The 24,366-nt window shown below is 43.3% G+C and overlaps 1 protein-coding gene across 1 annotated transcript; it reads left to right on the forward strand.

Annotated features, from left to right (window-relative positions):
- Window positions 1-14,081: 14,081 nt before the first annotated feature.
- Window positions 14,082-24,079, forward strand: RAB38 (RAB38, member RAS oncogene family). Its single transcript, XM_054164522.1, has 3 exons — window positions 14,082-14,453; window positions 23,037-23,317; window positions 24,050-24,079. The coding sequence occupies exons 1-3, from the start codon at window positions 14,249-14,251 to the stop codon at window positions 24,077-24,079; spliced, it is 516 nt and encodes a 171-aa protein (XP_054020497.1). The 5' UTR covers window positions 14,082-14,248.
- The last annotated feature ends 287 nt before the right edge of the window (window positions 24,080-24,366 follow it).

Here is a 24,366-nt window from a genome sequence, read left to right on the forward strand (position 1 = left end):
ACGCAGGCAGCTTCACCCAGTGCCTTGTCCCCAGCCACAAGAACGTACTGACTGTTAGAAACTGCGGGCCAAATCTGTCACCTGGCCTGAACAGCGGAGCTCTAAGGACATTTCCCAGAATACGAGCAGCTCCCATAGATGAGAGGATGAGTACTGTCAGCTCTGCTGTGTGCACTGAAGGCTTACTCTCAAGTCTGCCCATGGGTCACCTACAATGCAATGGCTGTTTTGGTAACAGTGGTGATATTTATGCATCACTGCATCTTCAGTCACCAGCTGCATTTTCTGCTGTGGACTATCTTGAACTTCAGATCTCAGAGAGAAGCATCTGCCATGATAATCTGAGTACTCTGAAAGGACATTGTAGTGCCTTACCTCTGAGAACTAGAGAAGTCACTGCAACTTAGCACATGTGTGTTGGGGAGGGAATGGGCAATCACACTGATCAAAGGAAATGTTAAAGCTTTGTGTCCTGCAAAATCTGCATGTCAAACCCTTATGAGAGTAAAGAAAATCAATTACACATTTCAGGCTGTTACTGAATGTTCCAGTTCTGGATTTTATTGCTGTACTTTGCAATTGATCATCTCAGAGTTCAATAAAAATTTACCCCCACTCCTCCAGGAGTTTATACTTGTGGAAGTGGTTGGTTCTTTATTTCAGGGACCTGTCTTAAGTTTCAGACTTGCCGTCAAAAACATTTAGCAGGATTGAACCTGGTGGAGAAGGAGGATGAGAGGGGGGAGAAGCTAGGACTTACTCAGCTGAAGCCAGAATTCTCACAGCAGCATCGGACAAGGTTGTTCAGTAGCCCTTGGTGGGTAGGGGACAACTGACTGAGGAAATCAGCTAATTCCCCAGTAATCCTGCTGAAGTCCTGTCTGTGGATCTGTTACTCTATTCCTTTCAAATATGCAAGGTCGGAAAACAGAGTTGAAGTGGGGATTGCAGCACTTCATAGAATCACAAAATGTAAGGGTTTGGAAGGGACCTCGAAAGATCATCCAGTCCAACCCCCCACTGCCAGAGCAGGATCACCTCTACCAGATCACACAGGAATGCATCCAGGTGGGTTTTGAATATCTCCAGAGAGGGAGACTCCACAACCCCATTGGGCAGCCTGCTCCAGGGCTCTGTCACCCTCACAGTGGGGGAAAAAGTGGTTTCTAGATGAAACTTGGCTGCAGCACATGATTTGGCTAATGCAGCACTGGCCTTTGCTGGGTTTTACATGAGTAAATAGGGGTGACTTGAAGGTAAGTCCCTGTGCCTGTGGTTACACTGCACAGATACAATGCATTTTGATTATCACGTGTGCTTGGAAGGTCTTCATCAGAATAGATTCAAACCAGCAGGTATACTCATGAAGTTGTGTGGGTGTGCTAGGTTCTTGGGTTTTGTTAACCTCTCCAGTATCTGAGACTAGCTGAAGAATACACAAAACTAGGTATTTCTTACTATCTGTATTGGGTTCAGCCAAGCTGGAGTTAATTCTCCTCACAGCATCCTTCTAGTGCTGTGTTTTGTAGCAGTAGTTGCCAAAACACCACTGTGTTATCTACTGCTGAACAAGTATCCAGGCTATGTCTTTCCAACATTTCCCTGCCCCAAGAGTATGCTGAAGGGTGGGTGAGATCTTGGGAGGAGACACAGCTGAGCCAGACTGGCCAAAGGGCTGTTCCATGCCTATGAGGTCAGCCCAGATATAAGAATGAAGTGGAAGAAGGAAGTTGGGGGATTTGTCCATGGCATTTATCCTCCTAAGGAGCCACCAAGCTTAGGGAGCCCTGCTGCCTGAGACTGACCCTGGGAAGTAGAGACTAATGTCCTCTCTCTGCATTCACTTCTGTGCCATCTATTATCTTTGCCTATTGCTTCTATCTTATTACTGGCTTTTGTTCTGTTTTTCCCCTCTCCCCTGTCCATTTAAGAGGGGCAATGAGAGCAGCTTTGGTGGGTATTTGTTCCCTGGGCCAGGTCTAAATCACTGCATTACCCTTAGGCCATCAAGTTACCAACTCATTGTCGTTAAACTTTTGCTGACACTCATGGCACTGAATATAAAAATCCTTGCCATTCACCATGCTTTGTCTCATGTTAGCCTCATGCCTTTTGAATAAGGTTGCATGATTTAATTAGCAAGTGCCATGGCTGGCTGTCACTGCTTGTATGTGGCAGCTGCACTGGTGCTAATGTGAAGATGGGAGAGGAGAGTGCTCAGAGTGGTCTGTCACTATCGCTGCCCCCAGCTACTGTCATCCACCTCCTTGTTTGCCTCTAGCTGACTGCAGTTTGTGAATGTCCCACTTTTCTCTGTTTCAGAGTTGAACAGAGAAATGTCAGTCAGCCTGACTGAGTTAGGATGTGGCCAGCATGACAGATTTGGAGTCTCAAACTTATTTTCTGAGTCACTGGCTGAAGGCCAGCCAGAGCATTTCCTTCCTGCAAGCCAAAAGGCGTGCAAATGCAAGAGTTGGTAAACCTTGGAAGTGGGGAGGCACTGCTCCACTGGGATGGTCATACAGAATGCAGAATTAACCAGGTTGGGAAAGACCTCAGAGATCAGAGTCCAGGTGACTTGCCTTGTTTATGTTGCTGACTGCTTCTTGTGGTTCTCTTTTCTTGAGGCTCCTGTGGCAGCTGTTACTCATTTGCCTCCATGGGCATGCTGGAAGCAAGAATACGTATCCTTACAAACAACACTCAAAAACCAATCTTCAGTCCCCAGCAGGTTGTGTCTTGCAGCCAGTATTCTCAGGGTAAGTACACTGGTACATCCAGAGACAGCTTTCAGTAATAAGAATAGAATAAACCAGGTTGGAAGAGACCTTTGAGATCATTGAGTCCAACCTATCATCCAACACCATCTAATCAACTAAACCATGGCACCAAATGCCTCATCCTGTCTCTTTTTAAACACCTCCAGTGATGGTGAATACCCCACCTCCCTGGGCAGCCCATTCCAATGGCCAATCTCTCTTTCTGTTAGAACTTCTTCCTAACATCCAGCCTAAACTTCCCCCTGGGTGCCTGGGAAAAGAGACCAACCCCCACCTGGCCACAACCTCCCTTCAGGTAGTTGTAGAGAGCAAGAAGGTTCCCCCTGAGCTTCCTCTTCTCCAGGCTAAGCAACCCCAGCTCCCTCAGCCTCTCCTCACAGGGCTGTGCTCCAGACCCCTCCCCAGCTTTGTTGCCCTTCTCTGGCATGTTCCAGCATCTGAGGTACCCAGAACTGGACACAGGACTCAAGGTGTGGCCTAACCAGTGCTGAGTACAATGATTGTCCTGCTCCTGCTGGCCACGCTATTCCTGTTGCAGGCCAGGATGCCATTTGCCTTCCTGGCCATCTGGGCACACTGCTGGCTCATGTTCAGCCTACTGTCAACCAGCACCCCTGGGTCCCTTTCTGCCTGGCTGCTCTCCAGCCACTCTGACCCCAGCCTGTAGCACTGCTTGGGGTTGTTGTGGCCAATGTGTACAGCCTGGCACTTAGATGTGGTGTTCAAGAGGGGATTGGACGTGGCACTTGGTGCCATGGTTTAGTCATGAGGTCTGTGGTGACAGGTTGGACTTGATGATCTTTGAGGTCTCTTCCAACCTTGTTGATTCTGTGTGTGTGATGTGTTAAATCTCATGCCCTCGGACTCTGCCCATCTGTCCAGCCTGGCAAGGTCCCTCTGCAGAGATCTCCTACCCTGTAACAGATCAACTCCTGCCCCCAGCTTGGTGTAATCTGCTAATTTACTGATGGTGGACTCAATCCCCTCATCCATTTACACCACTTCATGCAATCCCACTTCCAAGAACAGAGGAAATGCTGGTTCTCTTATGACAGGTGATGGCCCTCTTTTATTATGGATCAGATAGAGAGTCATAGCTGGTAGCCTGGTTCCCAGTGGAAAGGGCAGCAGCCTCATTGCTAAAATGACTTTCAGTTTGGGTAGGGTTTTTTGTTACTGTTTGAAAAGAGTGCTAAAACAGGAATAAAGTGGTCAAAAAATGTTAAAAGCTGTCCTGGCATTTCTAAATTACTTGTTGGTCTTTTCTTACTTTGTAATGTGGTCATCAAAAGCTACAAAAGGGAAGATGTGAGATGTGTATAAAGTTTTGGCTGCTTGGCAACATGTCCTGGCATCCCTTTTTGTATATATATATATATATATAAGGAAAATATTGTGTGTATGTATAGATACACAAACAGAAAGGGCATTTTAATCACTCCCAGATCACAGCCAAACATCCCAACCTGGAAGCACTTCACCAGAAAGACCGAGATCCACACAGCGTTACTTATCCTCCTTATCTCTCATGTTCCCTTGTCTTGCCTGTGGAGATAAGGCTTCCAGGACCAGGCTTGGTCACCATCCAGAGCCTGAGCAGTGTTCAATATGCAGGAGCTTTTCTTGCTGAGCCCTGAAGCACTATGCTGAGAGCAGGATAAATAATGAATAGAAGGTGGAAGGAACTCAAGCCCAACACTGTCTTTATAAACACTTTTGTTGTGCCTTATTCCCTTGTCAAAGTCTTGTCTCTGGGCATCAGGAATAGAAGTGGCTTCCTGGCAGCTGTTTTGCAGTCAAATGGTTCCTTCTGGAAGGACACTTGACTTGCTCCTTCCCTAAAGCATGAGTGAGGGTGGTGGGCAAGAGAAGATCTCTAGAAAGAGAAGTGGCAAAGGGAGAGCCTAAAGGATGAGGGGGAACTAATCAAAAGGGCAAATGACAGCCAGTACAGTCAGGTGTCAGAACAGCGAGGAAAGGTCTTCTCTTGGTGTTCAAAGGATTCTCCACAGAGGTTGCTGAGAGTGGGGAAGGCTCAAAACCTTGCTGTGTGCAGGATGAAATGACAGTGGCCCTGTGCTGCCAGGAGAGGAGGAGCATATTTTAACCTCTTTGAATTTCCAAAAGCATAGCTTTGTTCCCAGCCTTGTTGTACTGAACCCTGCCTTTAGCATCCTAGGTCCTTTTGGTGAGCTGTGAAAACTTGCAGTCACAGTGACTGATATGGCCAGCCCAGGAGTCCTTTCTCACATAAAGGTTAGCTCAGTGCCTGGTTTCGCTCTTGGAGGGACATGCAGACCCATATGCTCCACTGAGCCATGGCGTGTTCAGAAACTAAGAGGATTTTCTGGGGCAGAAACTGTGATGGAGGCTGGCTAGAATACACCAGAAGAGGAGCTGGCTCTTTGGTCAAGAGATAACTGCATTAAACTGTTCATCAGGCAAATATGCCCACTGCCTTTATAACCAATGTCTCCTCTGAGATCTGTGCAGCTTTTCTGGCTGTTTGACATTTGTGGCAATGTCTTGCAGGTGGTTTGTATGAGCTGCACAGGGCCAGATGTTGGCTCTTGCAGCAACATCATTGCTACATGAGATCAGCAGAAGTCTTCAGACAGAAGGGATTGTCTCCTTGTCTGTGTGGAGCAAGGTGCTGTTGGACCTAAGGAAACTCTGGGTTTTGGTTGCATTAATGAAAAATGAGATCCTGGTTGTGGCTAAGAGTGAGTAAGACTGAGGGTTCTGGGCTTTGCTGTGTTACTGATGAAAGCTAATGCAACCAGGGACTGCATGGTAATGTAATCAGAGCGTGGTCTTAGTTCTTCATGCAAGGGAGATTTTGTGCCAATACATTTAGAGTGTGCCTAGAGAAATTATTTCTAAACCCTTATTAAGAGGAGAGACTGATATATTTGTGTGTGTGTGTGTGTAAAAGTGTCTGAAATCATTATACTTTCCTAGGAAGAAAAAGGGGAACAAAAAAAGCCTTTTTTTCAAACCTCCAACCCCCAACCCCTCATCTCTACAGGTACAAACCAAATCCTTTCTTTCCTGACCTTTCACTTGAAGAGAGCAGTAATAATGCTTCAGTTGCTGCAGTTCAATACTGCTCTGCCTCTCTGCAGCTGGTAACAGAGGAGAGGTTGCTGCTTATTTAGGAATTCCCTGGCTGGGTCATGGTATATTTCACTTGCACCTTATGATCTTGCATCCAAATATTGAGGGCTGCTCCCTGATAAGACGCAGTAAGTATCAGTAATGACTGGGTATCACTGTGGCTGTCTGTGATTCTGAATCTTGAACAGCCATGGAAAGCTCTCCAGTAAGCTAGAGTGAATTTCTGCCAGTGTTCAACTGTCCCCATCGGAGAGAAAATGGGGGAGAAGCTCAGGAAATCATCTGTAATTTTCAAGCACTTTATTCTCAGACAGATAAATGTTACTTAGAGTGAGCAAATCCTGAATCCCTGAGCAATGTCACTGATTTCAGTGCAACTGTTCAGGCCACAAATTATCATCAGTCCCTGTGAGTAACAAAGGAGGAGCTGCTCTCCCTTTGTCAGTGGACAGGTACCCACAGGCAGCAGACTTGCTAAGCATCTCAGAGAGGTGTTCAAAATTGCCCTCACAAGTGTTTTACACAACTGCTTCTGTGCCTCTTGCAGCTGTTCTCAAGATGAAGGAGGTTTGTTGTGGGGTTTGGATTTTTATTGTTAAGACCCTTTTGTTGGTGTTTGTTGTAATTTTCATGTCTGAGTAGGGCTTGGTTTGAATCAATGCTTCCTTTATAAAACTTGTCCTTGGGGCCTCAGGTAAAGGCAGCAGCTGGTGGCACTGCTCATCCCAGGCATGCTCGAGGCACCACAGAAGTATCCAGAAAGCCTACCCCTCCCCACATAGATCATTGTTGGATTTGTAAAACCCTCTACCCCTTCCCAAGAGCACTTCTGCTCTTGCAGATTTGCTTTGTCAGCCAAGGAGGCTTGTTCCTATCAGCAGTGAGGCAGCATTGATGCATCCAGTGTTAGACGTGGTGGACTGTTAGCAAGCCAGCAGAAGTCCCTGCTCACTTCCTCACAGCTCACCTATGCTTGATGTAGCAGCATCTGTGGCTGAGATGAGACCTGGTATCAGTTTTCCTTTTTCTCATTGCCTGAATCCAAGCAGATATTGAATTTTATCTGAAAAGAAAGACTCGCTTGGACTGAACAAAAGCTTTGATACAGGAGTGCTTCAGGATGTGATCTGTGGTCTGTGGAAGGGTTTAGCAGTCCTGGTTGTAGCCTGCCAGAGAGACACTAGAAAGAGAAGCACAGATCAGACTAGCAGAGCAAGGGCACTGTTGCAGACAGAACAGCAGGTGATTCCCTGCTGTCTCAGCATGTGTCATTGCTGAGAGTGACATTTTACACAGACAAACTGCTCAGCATCCTGTAGGGTTTTAGAGCCCTCACACTCCTGCACAGCTCACCTTTTGAGCCCATGAACAGGAAACTCACAATTAAGCATCTCTCCGTGCATGCCTGCTTTTCAGTGCCTCCAGATGCAAAATCTACTGACAGTACTATGAGTACGACTTGACTGTGCTATGGACGAGTCTCTAAGCCCATTGCACCAGCAGTCTGATTGATGGATTGGTCAGCCATTAGAAACCTCTGAGCTCTTCTTCTGATATACCCTGAGGTGTTCAATTTCTCTGACCTGACAATATACTGTGGATATTTCATGTCTTCCATGGAATAGTTGGGACCACATAGAATCAGGCCCTCTGGGTGTTCATTATTCCATGCCAAACATTATTCTATAGTCTATTCTAGCACAGTGAAGCTCTTGGGAGCTTTGCTGTGTACACCATCCCCTCTGAGGCAGTTACAGCAGGAGACAAATGAGGCAGAGAGGATTGCAGCTGACAGTGCTGTATGGATAAATCACTTGGTTTCTCATATAATGGACAACTACTATAAAGCTCCTATCCATAATGACCTAAATAACTTAGATGGAGCTGCTCCTTAAACTGATTCTATTCCTGAATGTCATTTTTCCTTGGCATTAGAAATATTCCTACATATTATAGCCTTTCTCAGATGCCTCAAGCTTGCAGTCTCTGGTCCTCATGAGTGACTTCAGTCACCCCAAATAGTCACCCCACACGCAGTGTAGCAGGGGACAAGCAACTTGAGAAGTTTCTGGAGTGCACTGATGGTAACTTCCTGCCAGATGTGACTGAGGAGCTGACGAAGGGAGGTACCCTGCTGGACTTGGTACGTACAAACCAGGAGGAAGTGGATTGGGCAGATGTGAAAACCAGGGTCAGCTTTGCCTGTGGCTATCATGAGAAGGTGGAGTTCAGGATCCTGAGAAGAGGTAAAAAAGCAGGATTGAAAGTCTTGAGTTCAGAAGAGTAGACTTCAGCCAGCTCAGAGCTCTGCTTGGATGAGTCATCTGGAGACCCTGGAGAAAAGAGGGGTCAAGGAGAGCTAAGTCATTTTCAGGAATGGTCTATCCCCACCTTCAGAAAATCAAGCAAAGGCAGCAGGAAGCCTCCATGGATGAGCAAGAACCTCCTGAATAAACTCAATCATGAAAATGAAACAGAAGAGGTGGAAGCAGGGACAGGTGACCAAGGAAGAATACAGACTCACTGTCCAAGCCTGCAGGGGTGCTACCACAAATGCCAGGGGAGCTGGCTGGTGGTGTTGTGAGGCACTCTTGATTATCTTTGAGAGGTTATGATGAAAAGGAGAGTTTTCTGAGAACTGAAAGAAAATTGATCCCACTGCTGTCTTTAAGGAGTGCAAGGAGAATCTGGGGAACTGCAGACTGACAACCATCACCTCACTTCCAGGAAAGGTGATGGAGCAAATCCTCCTGGAAGCCATTTCAAAACACAGGAAGGACAAGAAGGTGATTTGGAGGAGTCAGCATAGATTTCTGCAGGGCAAATCATGACTGACCAAATGGATATCAACTGCTTTGAGCCCAGAGATTGGACTCAGTGATTTCCAGAAGTACCTTCCCACCTCAGTGGTTCTGTGGTATTTTAAGTTACAGCTTATGAATTATACTGCTGATGAATTGTTGTCAGGTATGAGGAGAGTCTTCTGTTGTTTTGCTCCATGATTTAAATTTGCCGTTTCAAGGGAATTTTTTGAAGCCAATCTGTATTAATTTAGGACTTACTCTTACAAATCTTCCTTCACATGCAGTTGGTGATGCAGGTGAGCACCATTAAAGATTGAAAGTCTTTGAGAATCAGATGGACATCTACATGGCTCAGACAAAAGTTCTTCTGATGTGACTCAGTCTCATTTCATCTGTGGAGGACAGGGCAGATTAGCCTCTAAGCTCCTGCTGTGGGGATTTCATAGGGGCCTTCATGGCAGGCCATAATACAGATTACTGCGAATCAGAAACTTTATGTCTTGATTTAGACTTACTGTAGCACTGTAAGTGTTTGAACCTCATCACACACATAATTCACAGTACCTGAAGAGGGTTAAAACTGTTGCATGGACAGTTTGATCCAGGCTTTTGCTGGTAGCTCCATAGCAGCAACCCTGCAATGAGTGTGAAGGTTCAGTCTACAACCTCTCTTGGCTTATTGAATCTGCTACACAACAATGTTTGTTTGGAGCCAGCACATTTCAGACTAGTTTTGTGGCTGTGTGATGCTTTCACTGCTGTCTGGCCTCAGGAACAAGCCATTTTACTTTTCCTGGAGTGCTACTGACCCCTTGTTATTAGTTTTTACACTTGGCAGATGTTCTGGTCCTTCCCTTATTGCTTTTTGAGTTGCATTGTGTTCATGTACTCCCAGGTGACTGCTCAGATGCACTTGGTGTAAAATGCACTGCAACCCATCTCTGGTTTTGCTGCAGGCTCCACAGGGCAGCCTGTGTGCATCTCTACAAAAAGAAAAGGAATTCAGCCTTGAGAAAGGGAATTGCATCAAATTCTTACTTTGTGAGTCTAATGGGATAGAAACCTGTGTTTGCATCTGAGCACTGACCATGTTCACACAGGTAACTAAAACCATCTGAGATGTCCTGAGGCATTTGTGCAGGCTGGTGGTTATGGAAGTGATATTGGAATATGCAGGAAGTGGCCAAGCCCAGTCTCTAGCACACTGAGGGTTTGCAACTGTGAAATAGCCATAGTCTCTCACTCTTTCACTACAATGATTCATGCACCCACAGACTACTAACATTTGGAATCTCTTTCCCTTGAATTTGCCCTGAATCTGATCTTGTGGTGTCTCTGACAATAGAATAGAATAGAATAGAATAGAATAGAATAGAATAGAATAGAATAGAATAGAATAGAATAGAATAGAATTAACCAGGTTGGAAAAGACCTTTGAGATCATCAAGTCCAACCTATCACCCAACACCATCTAATCAACTAAACCATGGAACCAAGTGCCTCATTCAGTCTGGCCAATCTCTCTGTCTGTGAAGTACTTCTTCCTAACATCCAGCCTAAACCTCCCCTGGCACAGCTTGAGACTGTGTCCTCTTCTTCTGGAGCTGGTTGCCTGGGAGAAGAGACCAACCCCACCTGTATACAACCTCCCTTCAGGTAGTTGTAGACAGCAATAAGATCTCCCCTTCTCTAGGCGAAGCAACCCCAGCTGCCTCACCTCTCCTCATAGGGCTTGTGCTGCAAACCCCTCCCCAGATTTGTTGCCCTTCTCTGGACATGTTCCAGCAACTCAACATCTTTCCTAAACTGAGGGGCCCAGAACCCCACAAAACAATCCATGGCTCTAGGAAGCAAAAATTTACTCCCAAGCAGTAACTCATGCCTGTTTAAGGCTTTTATAACAGGGTTGTAATGGTAAGGCTTCAGCTGTTTGTAAGAAGGGCACAGCCACTGTTGTGCATAGACTATTCCTGCCATCCAGTCCTTGTTTTTTTAGGACAGCTGGAACATGTTTCCCAAAAGATAACGCTTGGGCAGGCTCTTTAAATCCATACCATTATGTTATGGACAGAGTGCATTCAGCAAGGGTGTAGGGTGAACTTTTAATGAGTGAGAATAATTGAGTGCAGGAGTTATAATCAATGTCAGAACAGTAACATGGCATCTGACCATCAAAGCTACCTGGTATTTCTCTTGGTTGCATAAACATTTGTGTAGATACTCCTTGAGGGATCTGTCCTGATAAAGTGCATTTTCTTCGAAGGTAATTATAATTTAAGAAGATCATAACACAACCAAAGGAGAGCTTTAGCTGTGTTTGACAAGTCAATAACCATTCCACTCTGGGTATGTTTGATGAGTCAATAGCAATTTTTAACTACATGCCTTAACCAGAAGAGCCTTGGGAATGGAAGAAGGGAAAATCCAACCTAATTAAGTCTTCCTAGTCTAAAAAACTGGGGGAAATGGACCATTTGGCTGAAAATTCTTTGGTGCAGTTGTGCTGGCCTTGATTCACGTCAATGCAACCTGTCACAGTAACCTGGCTGTGTGCCTAAAGGGATCAGGTGACATTAAACAAGTGTTGCAGTGGTGGCTTACTGCAGTGCTTACTGTTCATGCAGCACCTCACATCAACACCTCTCTGCACCAGCACCTTCAGGTGCCACAGAAGCCAAACCAGTGCAGACATTTAGCTCAGGGTGTGGCAACAGCCCTCCAAAAAAGGTGGAACAAGGCAGGGCTGAGAGCCTTATCCTGCCTTGGAAGCATCCAGCTGATGGTGTCTGTAAAAGCCAGTACACCGTGGAGTTAAGAGATCTGGGTGCAACTTTTACTCATCGAGACACTTCAGTCCGTGCTTCACTTGAGCTCAGCAGATCTTATCTCTGTGTGCAATTAAGCCTTCTACACACTCACCCCACATCTGAACATCTTGCTGGACTCACTATACTTGTAGCCCTACTACCATCCCCATGGTGGCCTTCACTAAGCCTAGGAAGAGCTCATTGTACCAGGGTGTTGCTGGGGCCAAGAATTTAGGCAAGTTCAAAGAAGAATTGGAAACAAACAAGTAACACGATTATCCAGGGTTATTATGGCTAATGCTTGCAAAAACTTTGGAAGGGAAGTAAGGCCTCATGCTTCTGGATGTAGGCCAGTCTCTAACTACACTTACCAACAGCCTCAGACCTGCACTCACATAGTATCTGCTCACAGGGAGCTTCCAGGCAGTGTTCTCTGGACACTGGCCATCATCAAAGGAGGATAAAAGATCAGACATAATTACAACCTCACCCAAAACATCTGTTTCATCATTTCCTGAACTGCAACACCTTCTCAGTCTGCTCCCTTTGAAGCTATAAACCGATAAATCTCCTGCTTTAGAGGGGAATCGTGACTGCTTAGAAGTGCTGGGGTGTTGGATCCTCTCTGGAAACAGCAGGGCTGTGAAAGGATGGTTCACAGACTGCACACAGCCAGTAGCAATGATAATAAGCTTGACTTATGCAAAAATAGTAACTGATTGGAGTGAACTGATTTGCTTTTCAAATTGATGGTGTCTGTAGCTAACAAGGCTAAGCCCTTTAAAATTGTCTCTCCAAACAGAAGAATACAAAAGACAACTTGGTTGGTTTTGTTTATTTGTTTGTTTGGGTTTTTTTTTTCCCCAAAAAAAGTAATACTAGTGAATCACAGAATGCTTTAGGTTTAAAGAAACCTTTAAAGGTCATCTAGTCCAATGCCCCCTGCAGTGAACAGGGGCATCTTTAACTAGAGCAGGTTGTTCAGAGCCCTGCCCAACCTCACCTTGAATGCTGCTAGGGTTAGGGCTTCTGCTGCTTCTCTGGGCAACCTGTTCCAGTGTTTTAGCACTCTCCTTGTAAAAAAAGTTCCCTGTATCTACTCTAAATCTCCCCTCTTTTAGTTTAAAATCATTATCCCATGTCCATTTGCAACAGACCCTGCTACAAATATTGTCTCCATCTTTCTTGTAGCCTCTCTTAAAGTACAGAAAGGCCACAATGAGGTCTCCCCAGAGCCTTTTCTTCCCCAGGCTGAACAACCCCAGCTCTCAGCCTGTCCTCACAGGAGAGGTACTCCAACCCTTGGATCATTTCCCTCTAGACAATTGAACTTCTTGAAAAAAACCCCACAACTTTTATTGAAGATAAAAAGTTCCAGGGAAAATGACACATTTTCCTCCTCAAACTACCCATTTCAACTTTATGTGTGTGTATATACTCAAACTTTGAAGTTTGAATCTGGAGACTGGTTATAAAAGATTGTATAATGTAAGTGTTCTGAATTCTTTGTCTACTAAAGTCTGGCTCCTTGGATAGATGACAAACCTCTAACGCCATTTCAGTGCACATTTGGAGAAGAACTCCTCCATCAAATAATATTTCAATGTGTTTTTCATCTTCTCAAGACCATCAATACGTGTGAAAATCATTCATGGCTAAGTTTCAGACAATATTAAAATTCTCAGGGTATGCTATCAAAGCTGTTGAAAGAATGAAGCATCTCTAGGCAATGTATGGGCTCCCCAGCGAAGCTGCCAGTTGTCTCCTTCCTTTACAACATGGGGGCAGTCACAGCAGTGCAATGATTTACTCAAATGTGCTGAACTGTTTGCAAGTTTGATATAAACAGCTGCTGAGACACTGGCACTCCTATACTCTAACGCTGTGCAGCATTTATAACTTCAAACCATCAGAGCCATGAGGTAGAAGTGGTTAACTTTTACTTTCCTTTTAGAGTATGGCAAACCAAAGCATTAGCTGTGTGCTGCATTCAGGTGTGAGCATGCTTATAGCTGCAGACAGGCAATCACAAATACCTTAATGAAATGAAAAGTGTCTGTTACAATGAAATTCATACATCCCTCCTTAATGTGGACACATGTAAAGGTGCTTTGTATTCCTGTAACTGCCACTTCTAGTGGCATTCACTCTGACTTGTATTTATTAGAACCAAGTCACAGCCAAAGGTAAAGTACACTGGTTTACTTTTTACACTTTAATGGAGGAATGAAACCTCTGAAAGGAGCCTTCTGCTTCCCCTTCCCCCGCCCCCCCAGTAACTGATGTTTTATAGGTGTCTGAAAACAAGCATGGGATGATAAAGTATCACCAAGAAGACAGTAATTTAAAAGAAGCATGAAAAACTGATGCACCAGAGAACCACTCTTGTGTTTCACTTCCAGCGAGGAGCAGAGCAGGGAGCAGAACTGCTGCATGAGTTTTCCTGCAAAGTCTTTAGCAACCAGACTAATCCCAGACACACCTCGTGCTGACCTTTACACACAGGCACACAAAACTTTCTGGGAGACTTTCTTCCCCCGATTCCTTGCTTACTTCATCCCCCTGCAGGGCTGCCTGCTGGACCTGGTGATCCTGCTTCCGTACAAAGGGAAAGAGCCTCCACCTACCTTCTCTCCTTCCCTCCCCGGTTCCTCACTCCCTCTCTCCCCCTCGGGCTGGCAGGATTCCTCGGGCAGAGCATGCAATCAGTTTGCAGGGAGCAGCCGCAGCCAGAGGAAAGATGCAGAAGCACAATCAGAAGGAGCACCTCTACAAGCTGCTGGTGATCGGGGACCTGGGAGTGGGCAAAACCAGCATCATCAAACGTTATGTCCATCAGAACTTCTCCCCCCACTACCGGGCCACCATCGGAGTGGACTTTGCCTTGAAGGTGCTGAACTGGGATGCTGAGACTGTAGTACGGCTGCAGCTCTGGGATATTGCAGGTGAGTGCAGAGGAGAACCCTTTGCCACATAACCTGTCCAGAGACAATACTAAATACAGACTCAAATTCCTTTGTGCTATTCTTGAAGGTGGAAACTACCTGTGCCTCTGTGGTATGGGAAAGGAGATTGAGGAGAAAAAACTTTAAGGGCAGGCTGGCATTTAGGAATTTCCCTGAAGCCAGCAGACCCCCTGTACAAGGAGTGGCAGAATGAAACCTGCCCTGCCTGACTAGACACGTGTGGCAACTCTCTCCAGGTGCCCCAGTTCTTCCCTTATAGCTTCCACTGTTCAGCTTCCCTCATTAGACTAATAAATCTCCATCATGGGAGGGAGAATAACAAGAATTTCCTGTTACCTCTGTAGTTCTTTGGGAGAGATGAGGGATTCAATAAGGTGGTTAAAATTATTTTCAGTTTAAGGAAAAATAAGGAAAAAGTCTTACTGAGCTGCTTTATGAAAATATCTTCTTCCTTTCCTTCCTCTCTCTTCTACCTTCTTTCCTTCATCCCAGTAAAATGTAAACAGCTTCTGACATGCTTTGAAAAGAGAAGTGTTTCACCCTGGCAATAATCCTGGGTGTTAAAACCGCATTTACTCAAGTTTACTTGTCCTTACCCAACATCAGGCAACAAAAGGCAATTTGCTCTGTGCAGGGAGGAACAGAATAAAGAAATCCATCCAGCTTCTCATGCTTAGGTAGTTCCAAAAATACAGAATTTGGCACTGTTGCTGTCAGTGCTTCAGAGTTTGCATATTTAGCTCCCAATTAAACCCACAACTTTCTTTGCCACCCTCCTGACTGGGAACTTATAACTACTGATTGATTCAGACTACGAAACTAAAGTATATCTTGATGGCCCATGTCACATGCTGGTAAGCAATCATGTTCTCTTTAGTGCACGCAGGAATCCGAGGGCAGATGCAACACAACAGCTTAAAGGAGGATGTTTTAAAAACTCAATTAAATGAAGAAGTGACATTTATCGAGCAGGAGATGGAGGTGAAAATTGTGCCAGCTGTTAGGCAACTGTGCCAGTGTGTGACCTGAGCTGTGGGTTCAGTGATCTTGTCTGAAATGGCACCGAGTAAAACTAGTGAAATGAGAAAATTCTTGGCATTCTTATCGGTGGAGGGAGTGCCTTCCTTCTATACTTAGCTGCCTCATGTCTGAGCTCTGAATTTGGCACCAAGGTACTAAACCTTATGCAACAACGCTGCTTTATGCAAAACATGCATAACCTCAGCCCTTTTTATGCATCAGTTTAGCCCTATGAGGTTTATGATATTAAAGAGGTGTGTGCTCAGTTTTCTTTAGTAAAGGTTAGAATAACGTCGAAAGCATTGCTTTTGTGGCTCACCAGTGGCTGGAGATATAGAAGATGTACACATCCAGCAAAAGTTTTTCTGCATGAGAAAAAAAAATATTTGATAGTAAACTCTGACTGCATCAGGGACTTAAAGAATGCATTTTGCATGCCTTGTTTCAGAGATTTATTATACTACTAATCATGTGCTGGCGGATCATATGATGTAGCTTTCAGTCAGGCTGCAGAAGCAATTACACCAAGTTGTAGTGCTGAATGACTAGCATGCTTTCTGAGTTATCACACATGACAGAGAGAATTACAGCACAGTACTAAATTTCATATGAATTGCTCAATTCAGAGCATCTCTGTGAAGGTCAAGACAGTGGCCAGCAATAAAAAGAGTTGCTGTCTCAGTTTTAATGACTTCTAAGGACCTTTAGCTGTTAATGGCTGTACATAGAAAATAAGTTCTGTGAGCAACGCACTGAATTCAGATCAGCATGGTGCTGGTGTGGAAGTTATCATGAGTAAGGCATCTGGATGGTGAGAAAAAAAAAGTTGCTTAAAAATGATAATAAAGTGATTGGAGAGAATGGCAGTGTTTTATCCTGGCTGTGGCTCGTCATATATCACCAGGAAAAAAACCTGGAGATATGCAAGGGAAAAAAGGAGTAAAGTAAAATCTCTAGTCTCAGAACACCTTCTCTCTGATGGCAGAATCTCTTTCATTAGGTCATGTTCATTTTTGCAGATAAAGCATGAAATTGTCAGTCCCTTAGCAAGCTGAAGGTTGTTGACTTAGCATTTAGGGCATCTCGAATTGATGCAAGTGCTGCAAATTGTGTCAACGTGTGAACACAGATGTATGGATGTTTGTGTGTGCATATATATACACACACACACACACATATATCTCAGGTATCATTTTAGTTCTCATGTCCTTTCCTCCCACTCCATTACACAGCCAGTGAGCTTGCTGCTAAGCATAATGTGTGCTCTTCCTTTGACTTCACTGTGTGGATCAGTGGGTAGTAAATTGCTTATCCTCAAAAATGTTTTTTGCCCAAACTGGCTTAGCCACATCCTTAGCAGAATTTACATACATGATGGCTTCATGGGAGGAGTGACATACTCCAGCCATGGCATGACCAAGCAGTTTACTCCTGTTTATCCTTACAGACATAAGAAGAAAAAGGAACTTTGATTCAGCTGGTGCCATCTTGTTTCGTAGTTAAATACAGTTTATATTTCTGTAACCTATTTTCTCTATTCTATACTTTGGTAAACAAAACTATAACAAGATCTGATAGCTAAATCCAGAAATGGGATTTATTTGCATGAGAGATAAGTAGTGAACAGTAGGGATAGCAGCCAAGCATTAGAAAAACTAATTCAGGAATAAAGTGTACTCTACATCACATATTAGTACATGAAGACCTCTTTCTTTTCAACAGGTAACATATTCTTGAAGCAACAGGTCTTAGACAGGAATAACTGGCCAAAACTTCATACTTTGTGATGTTATGATACCTGTAGCAACAATCTGGTATTAAAATCTATGAATTTATGTTTGATTCAATGTTTCAAGTGACTCAGTTTTCACTATTCTGTATGAGAGGAGAGATACCTGAGTAAAATTCTCTTTGCCTTTAATTTCCTCCAGGAGTTCCATTGCAATTCATTGAGTGTCCCAAATTTTCAGGTTTGATGTTCATGTCCCTGCTGAACTGTGTCATCACCTCTACTGAGGTGACATTTAGCTTTAAATCTTGCTCCTCAGTCATCTCTTTTCTTACAATTCTCTTACCTTTCTACTGCCTCTGCATTAGCATCCTTCAAATTCATTAACCCATCATTTAGAAAGAAAGCTTTAAAACAAACTCTTAATAATAATTTGGACAAGGTTCCTGTGGTGGGGATGGCCTTGAAGATGCAGGGTGGGACAACCTTTGAAGCAACCGGGTATTGCAGGCAGCAGATCTGGGTGTATTTACTATGCACTTCTGTTCAAGGCTGCTCTCAATGATATCATCAATGTTTCATGTCCACATAGCCTTGAGTTTCCTCTGAAGACCAGCTTTAGCTGCAGATTTACTGCAGGGAGCAGCTCTGTGAGTGCAACAAAGGGCAGAGAGCAGCACTTCAGAGCCTTTCCCCTCCCCGGCTACTTTCTCACAGCTATGTCAGCATCATCGTTATCCCTCTGGCTGTGTATATGTGGGCTGGATTATTCATTGCTACCAAAAATATGTTAGTTTGCTTTTCCAAGGCTGGTGTTCATCTCATAAAAAGTTGGACCAATGCATTGGAGACATCCAAACCACGGCAGTCATGGATGAACAGTTTCATTTCCTTTCTCTGCAGCTTTCACGTTCAGCAACAGCAGACTTTGCACAGATAGAAGCAAATGTCTCTGCAGTGGTAAAGTTTTTAAGGCTGTTTCAGTCCAGAAGGAGTAAACAAGCTGTTCACTAATGCCAGGCACAGCACATCTGTAGCAGTTTAGGCTTTTTGTGGCTGCTAAGCATTGCAGGACATATGCATAAATAAGATAGTCATGGTGATTTCTAGGCTAAATTGCCCTGAAATTGCTGTTCCTCAAACATAAATAAGTCCCTGGCTCTGGTGCTTTGATTTTGTGGTAGAATCTATGGGCCTGATCTTGCTGGCAGCCTGCTTTTCCACATTCTGGGGTGATGAATGCCACCCCAAGCTTTGCTTAAGCATCAACCCATAAAGACAAAGGGTTTGAACTCAAGGGTTGAAATTCTGTAAGTTGTTTTAAAGTGAAAGGTAAAAAATGTTGAAATCTACTCCACTATTTCCAGCTTCTCAGTGCTGGCTAAAGTCTCTGTAAGGCATGGTGGTTCCCAGAAGCTTTTGACTCTTAGGATGAGGGATGGTGGCAAGAAGTAAACCTGGGCATCAGGCAGTTTAAATCAATTTTTATCTTGCACTACATTTCAGATGCTGTGAGCAAGATGGTGGAAACTATCTGAGTTTTAGCAATGTATCATTATCTTTTATACCTTTATCAGTGATGATAGTGATTAGTGGAAATTGTAGATTGCTGTAATAAGTTATACTGGCAAATTTATGTGGCATGCACTTTTATAAGCTATGAAAATTCAGCTGTTGATTGCTTTAAGGCCATGAAATGATACCTTGCCCTGATGCAGAGGTGCCACTGAGATTAGGATAAATGTGCAGGCAGTTGCCATTCAGACAGGGAGCCCTTCTCTATGGGAAATGTTGTTGCTTTGCACCTTGGTCTCACGGGGTTCACTTCAAACTAGGATAGGATTAATGTGGTTTAATATTTAGACAACTTGTACTGAACTGTCTGAGTATAAACTACTCACCCTGGGGCGTTGAAGGAAGAGATTAAATACTTCCATAATGAAGCTTATGTGATCACTCCTAAGTCTCTGACTAGAAAATGCTCCTAATCTATATACACCTAGTTAATTTAATGGGGCCAAAATTAGGTCTGATTAATCCCAAGATAAAGCATAAAATCCCAACAGTGGGCAAGGGCCATCGCTCTTGTGGGGTTTGATGCCAGATACTTTGCAAGGGCTGCAATGAAGTATAATGAGACAGATCATACAAACATTTCACAAGTTTCTGAACCTCTCAGTGCAAAGCAAAATCCATCTTTCCCAGTCCCTCTCACAATAAAGCAGATGCTTATGTTCAAGGCAGCCTGCAAGACAGCACTGAGTACCTAATGCTTGATCTATTTTCTAGCCTAATTGCTGCCCAAGCCATTGTGTGGCTGTAAACCTAAGGCTAGATTTTGACACCTTTAATACATCAAGCAGTTCCTATTTTCATGAGTAATTTTGCTCAATGGAAATGTTTTAGGACCCTCATCTATTAAGGTAGATATTTGTCCACATAAACAAGAACCTCTGGGAAAAAAAAATAGAAGAGTCCTCTTGGCTCCTTAGATACAATATTTAGCTCTCCAAGCACAAAGTTACTGCTAGAGATAACTTTTAGAATAGAAATAGAAATAGAAATAGAAACAGAAACAGAAACAGAAAAGAAAACAAAAGAATAGAATAGAATAGAATAGAATAGAATAGAATAGAATAGAATAGAATAGAATAGAATAGAACAGAATAGAATAGAATAGAATTAACCAGATTGGAAAAGAATGTCAAGGTCATCAAGTCCAACCTATCACCCAACACCATCTGATCAACTAAACCACGGCTTTAACAGTGTAAATTGAATAAAAGTAAAGCCACTATGCAGCAAAGGCATTATTCCAAACCACCTCTTTTTCCATTCTAAGTTGCATAATTATACCAACTGTTTGCACATATGAATTGCAACTGATGGGGGGAGAAAAAGACCACTTAAACAAAGCTTTTGGCACTTTATTCAGCCAGCAGCTCCATTGCTTCCCTCACTTTGAAGTGACTCATGACAGAAGATGGTGAGCTACATCCACTGGCATAAAGCTGGTTTTACTAACTAGGAGGAATCAGTTTTAAACCATTTGCCATGACTTTGTAGACCACTGCTAGCCAGAAAATCACTTCATAAAAGCCTTTTATTCCTCTAATGACTTTGTGGGGGTGTTATGTTGCAAATAAATAATTTAGTGCACATTCTCTGACAAGATGTCCTGCATGTCTTAGAGATCTGTGTCCCAATAAATATCTGTATGGCTCAAGTTTAGCTGTGCTTTTGTCATCTCCATTCCATAATGTCATGTACAGTTCATTTACAGTGCAGACATCTCAAGAACTTTGCATGAGAAGCATAAAGTATCACTGAAACAAAATATGCATCAAAACCTAATTGTTTCAGTTGCTGCTTGCCTCACTTCTAAGTTTTGAATCAGACCTTGGCTTTTGTTTGAAGGCACCTTCTTGCAGATGAAAAAAAAAATGGCCCAATAAGGAGATTATTGAATAACACATGACTTAGCCATTCATCTGATTAGCCCACTGACAGGAATCATAAGACATTTTAATAAAGCAGAGCCATAAGTAGTTTTCAATATGACCTCATGTTTCCCCAGAAATTACAGTGGAAATCCTTGCTCTCTCAATGAGATGCAGTTAGATGGCTAGATGTTAGGAAAAAGTTCTATACAGAAAGAGTGATTGCACATTGGAATGGGCTGCCTGGGGAGGTGGTGGAGTCGCCATCATTGGAGGTGTTCAGGAGGAGACTTGATGGGGTGCTTGGTGCCATGGGTTAGTTGTTTGGGTGGTGTTTGATTGGTTGATGGGTTGGACGCGGTGATCTTGAAGGTCTCTTCCAACCTGGTTTATTCTATGTATTCTATGTATTCTAAGGTGCAAGGGAAAAAAAAACCCAAACCAATCTAACCTGAATTTGGGAAATACAGACATCCAGTTTTGGTTTCTGTATCATCTTTATTGGTCTCTTCTCCCAGGCGGCCAGTACCAGAACAAGAGGACACAGTCTCAGGCTGCGCCAGGGGAGGTTCAGGCTATATGTTAGGAAAAAGTTCTATACAGGAAGAGTGATTGCACATTGGAATGGGCTGCCCAGGGAGGTGGTGGAGTCGCCATCACTGGAGGTTTTCAGGAGAAGACTTGATGGGGTGCTTGGTGCCATGGGTTAGTTGTTTGGGTGGTGTTGGATTGGTTGATGGGTTGGACGCGATGATCTTGAAGGTCTTTTCCAACCTGGTTTATTCTATGTATTCTATGTATTCTATGTATCTGCATGACTTTCTCCTTGCTCCAAGAGCTAGTGCATGAAGCCAAATATAAGCATCACAATCAGATGGTGTTGACCCTGTATGTGCTTTCAGTGCTATTTCCATTAAGTGAAGCTGCATGGTCTGGAAGCTCAGTAATCAGCACACTTCAGTTCTCAATCCAGCCTTACCTGTGACAGCACAATTTTCAAGAGATCAAACTTCTACAGTCAGAGGCAGACTGCCTAGGGTCAGAGGCAGACTGCCAATCACCTTGTCTTCCTAACCTACTCCAAATTATGCACAGTGAGAAAATAAGACCAGAAATAGGTTTCCATTGAATGTTGTCTATTTTTATAGCAGCTTTTCTCAGATGTAGCAGCATATGGTTGTCTTGCTGAAAGAGTGCTGCTGTTGTGAGATGATGCAGGAATTTATAGTTCCTTTCTTTTGAATCACAACTCACCAAGACACTTTAATGGAAATTCTATTTATTCACTTCAAGACAAATTCTGTGCACTTCATTCCCATTCTTGGTAACATTTCTTTCAAGTCTCCCAGGAAAACAGCATATGTATTGATAAACTCACAGCTGATCACCACACCGCAGCCTGACGTCAACTCTGGTGATTTTGATGCTGTTAATCACATAAAATTACAGACATTTACAAGTGCCCATGTTTGAATGTAATATATTGTGAGCTCACAAAAGATTATGTAAATAACTTCCCAGAACACACTTTGAATTCAGCAAGTAAAACTGTAAAGCTGCTGAACAGATCTAGGCTGAAATGTCTCCTCCTGAACCTTTTCACTGGAGAAATACATCTCTTCCTCTTGCTACTGCTGTACTGTTTCTTAGAATACTCTCCACATTTGTAAGGCTTTAAACAAACTTTTCTCACCTCTTTTATTTTGCCAATAAAAGTAAATTCATAATGACTCTAACGCTGGTATGGCTCCAGAGCTTAGTCAATTCAATTCAATTCAATTCAATTCAATTCAATTCAATTCAATTCAATTCAAGTCTAGTCTAGTCTGTTCTAGTCTAGTCTAGTCTAGTCTATTCTCTATTCTAGTCTATTCTATTCTATGTTACTGTTGATTATTATGACTTGCACGAGAGTATGAAGGATCTTCCTCATGCACAAGCAGATCAGTTGTGGTAGGTGTTTCCACAATATGACATGGTATCAAGGAGCTTCCATTCTGGAACTTCCCTGTTTAAAGTCTTATAATGTGTACCAAGACCCTTGTTACCATCCAGAGATCTAGCATTCTGTCAGGTTAATGTGGCTGTACACTGAAGTTCAAAGCTGGTTGTAAAAATGACCAAATTTTCTTTGATGCTTGCTTTAAAACTCCATTTTTCTGCCCTGCTCTCTTACATTTCCATACAAATGAGTCTAGCACTGTTCTCATCATTATTTAGGTGAAGAATAGCTTTCTGGAGACAGAGAAAATGAACCCCTCTTTTCAGTAATATCCTCTTAGAAGACCTGCTGTGTGAAATGCTGAGCTAGATTGGAAGCGGTGATTTTTACAAGGTGGTGTTTTTTCCCCCCTCCTACTTTCTTCATCACAGGTCAGGAGAGATTTGGAAACATGACCAGGGTATATTACAGAGAGGCCATGGGGGCATTTATTGTCTTTGACGTTACGAGACCTGCGACATTTGAAGCAGTGACAAAATGGAAAGAGGATTTGGACTCTAAGTTGGTTCTTCCAAATGGCAAACCTGTTCCGACTGTCCTTTTAGCGAACAAATGCGACCAGGGAATAGATGTTCTTATGAACAACGGCATCAAGATGGAGCAGTTCTGCAAAGAGAATGGGTTCGTGGGCTGGTTTGAAACATCAGCCAAGGTAATGTTTCCATTTATTTTCAAATGTTTCTCCAAGTACAGAGAAAATAGTTCCTACAATGGTTTACTTGGTGTGGTGGGTTGAAGTTTCCCCCAGCATTAACTTTAGCCACACTAACTCAGTTAGAAGCAGATGAAAGCTGTATTTACAAGCACAAACTGCACTCTACAATGGAATGCAATGAATATGTACAAAATATACAGGAGTTAGAATATGATACAGATATTTACAATTAGCAAACAACATAAACCCCACCCTGGTCCAAAAGACCAGGGAAGCTGCTTCACTGCCCTCCCCTCCTCCCACCCTCCCTTCCCAAACCACCCTGTACCAGAGAGAGAAAAGAGATGAGAGAGCAGCAGTGGGTTAGCTTATCTCAAGGCCGACCAGAAGCACCATTATCTCCCAGGTGAAGCAAAACAGCCAAGGTCAGAAAAGAAGAGAAAATGAATGGGAATGGAAGTGAAATGTGAAGAATTGTTATGATACATCTTCTCCTATCCCAGACATTTGTCCAATGAATTTGCTTAGAATAATGTTTTGGTTTCCTTTTTGCACCCAACAGTGATTTCTTTATATTTTTTCTAATTTTCTGGTCGAAATCTGCAGCTAAATTTTAAAGGCCTAGCCTAAAACTACCACACTTGGTCAAAGTCTATACCTTTCACAGCTCATCTCCTGGTGGAAATAGTTAAAGGTGATTTGAAATGAATACGTTTCTGTTTTCTTTAGGCCTTATATCGCAAAACAAATGATATGTGAGGTTCTGGAACACAGCTCAAATGTGGTAGGCCAGCAACAAAGCAACTAAGTGGTCAGCAACTGACTGTGCCATAGCCTGGGGAGGAAAATGATCTTTGGCAAAGCACAAAAGTTGTTTCTTCTGAATGACATGAGGATATTTGTAATGTTTCATGACAGTGAATAGTATCTCTAAATATTTATGTAACCACTTTGCCTGAGAAACGCTGATGTGAGACAATAGCTTTATTGTCTTAGATTCAAGAAAAAAGTCAGTCAGTTGTTGAGCTTGTACGAAGCTCACTGTT

Source organism: Dryobates pubescens, chromosome 10, assembly GCF_014839835.1.
Source record: "Dryobates pubescens isolate bDryPub1 chromosome 10, bDryPub1.pri, whole genome shotgun sequence".
NCBI classification, from domain to species: Eukaryota; Metazoa; Chordata; class Aves; order Piciformes; family Picidae; genus Dryobates; species Dryobates pubescens.

Bases quoted from the DNA above. Each gene is read 5' to 3' on its own strand.
- RAB38 (XM_054164522.1), top strand. From the start codon at position 14,249: ATGCAGAAGCACAATCAGAAGGAGCACCTCTACAAGCTGCTGGTGATC. The intron at 14,454-23,036 runs GTGAGTGCAGAG...TCTTCATCACAG, and splicing joins GCAGCTCTGGGATATTGCAG to GTCAGGAGAGATTTGGAAAC. The intron at 23,318-24,049 runs GTAATGTTTCCA...TGTTTTCTTTAG, and splicing joins GGTTTGAAACATCAGCCAAG to GCCTTATATCGCAAAACAAA.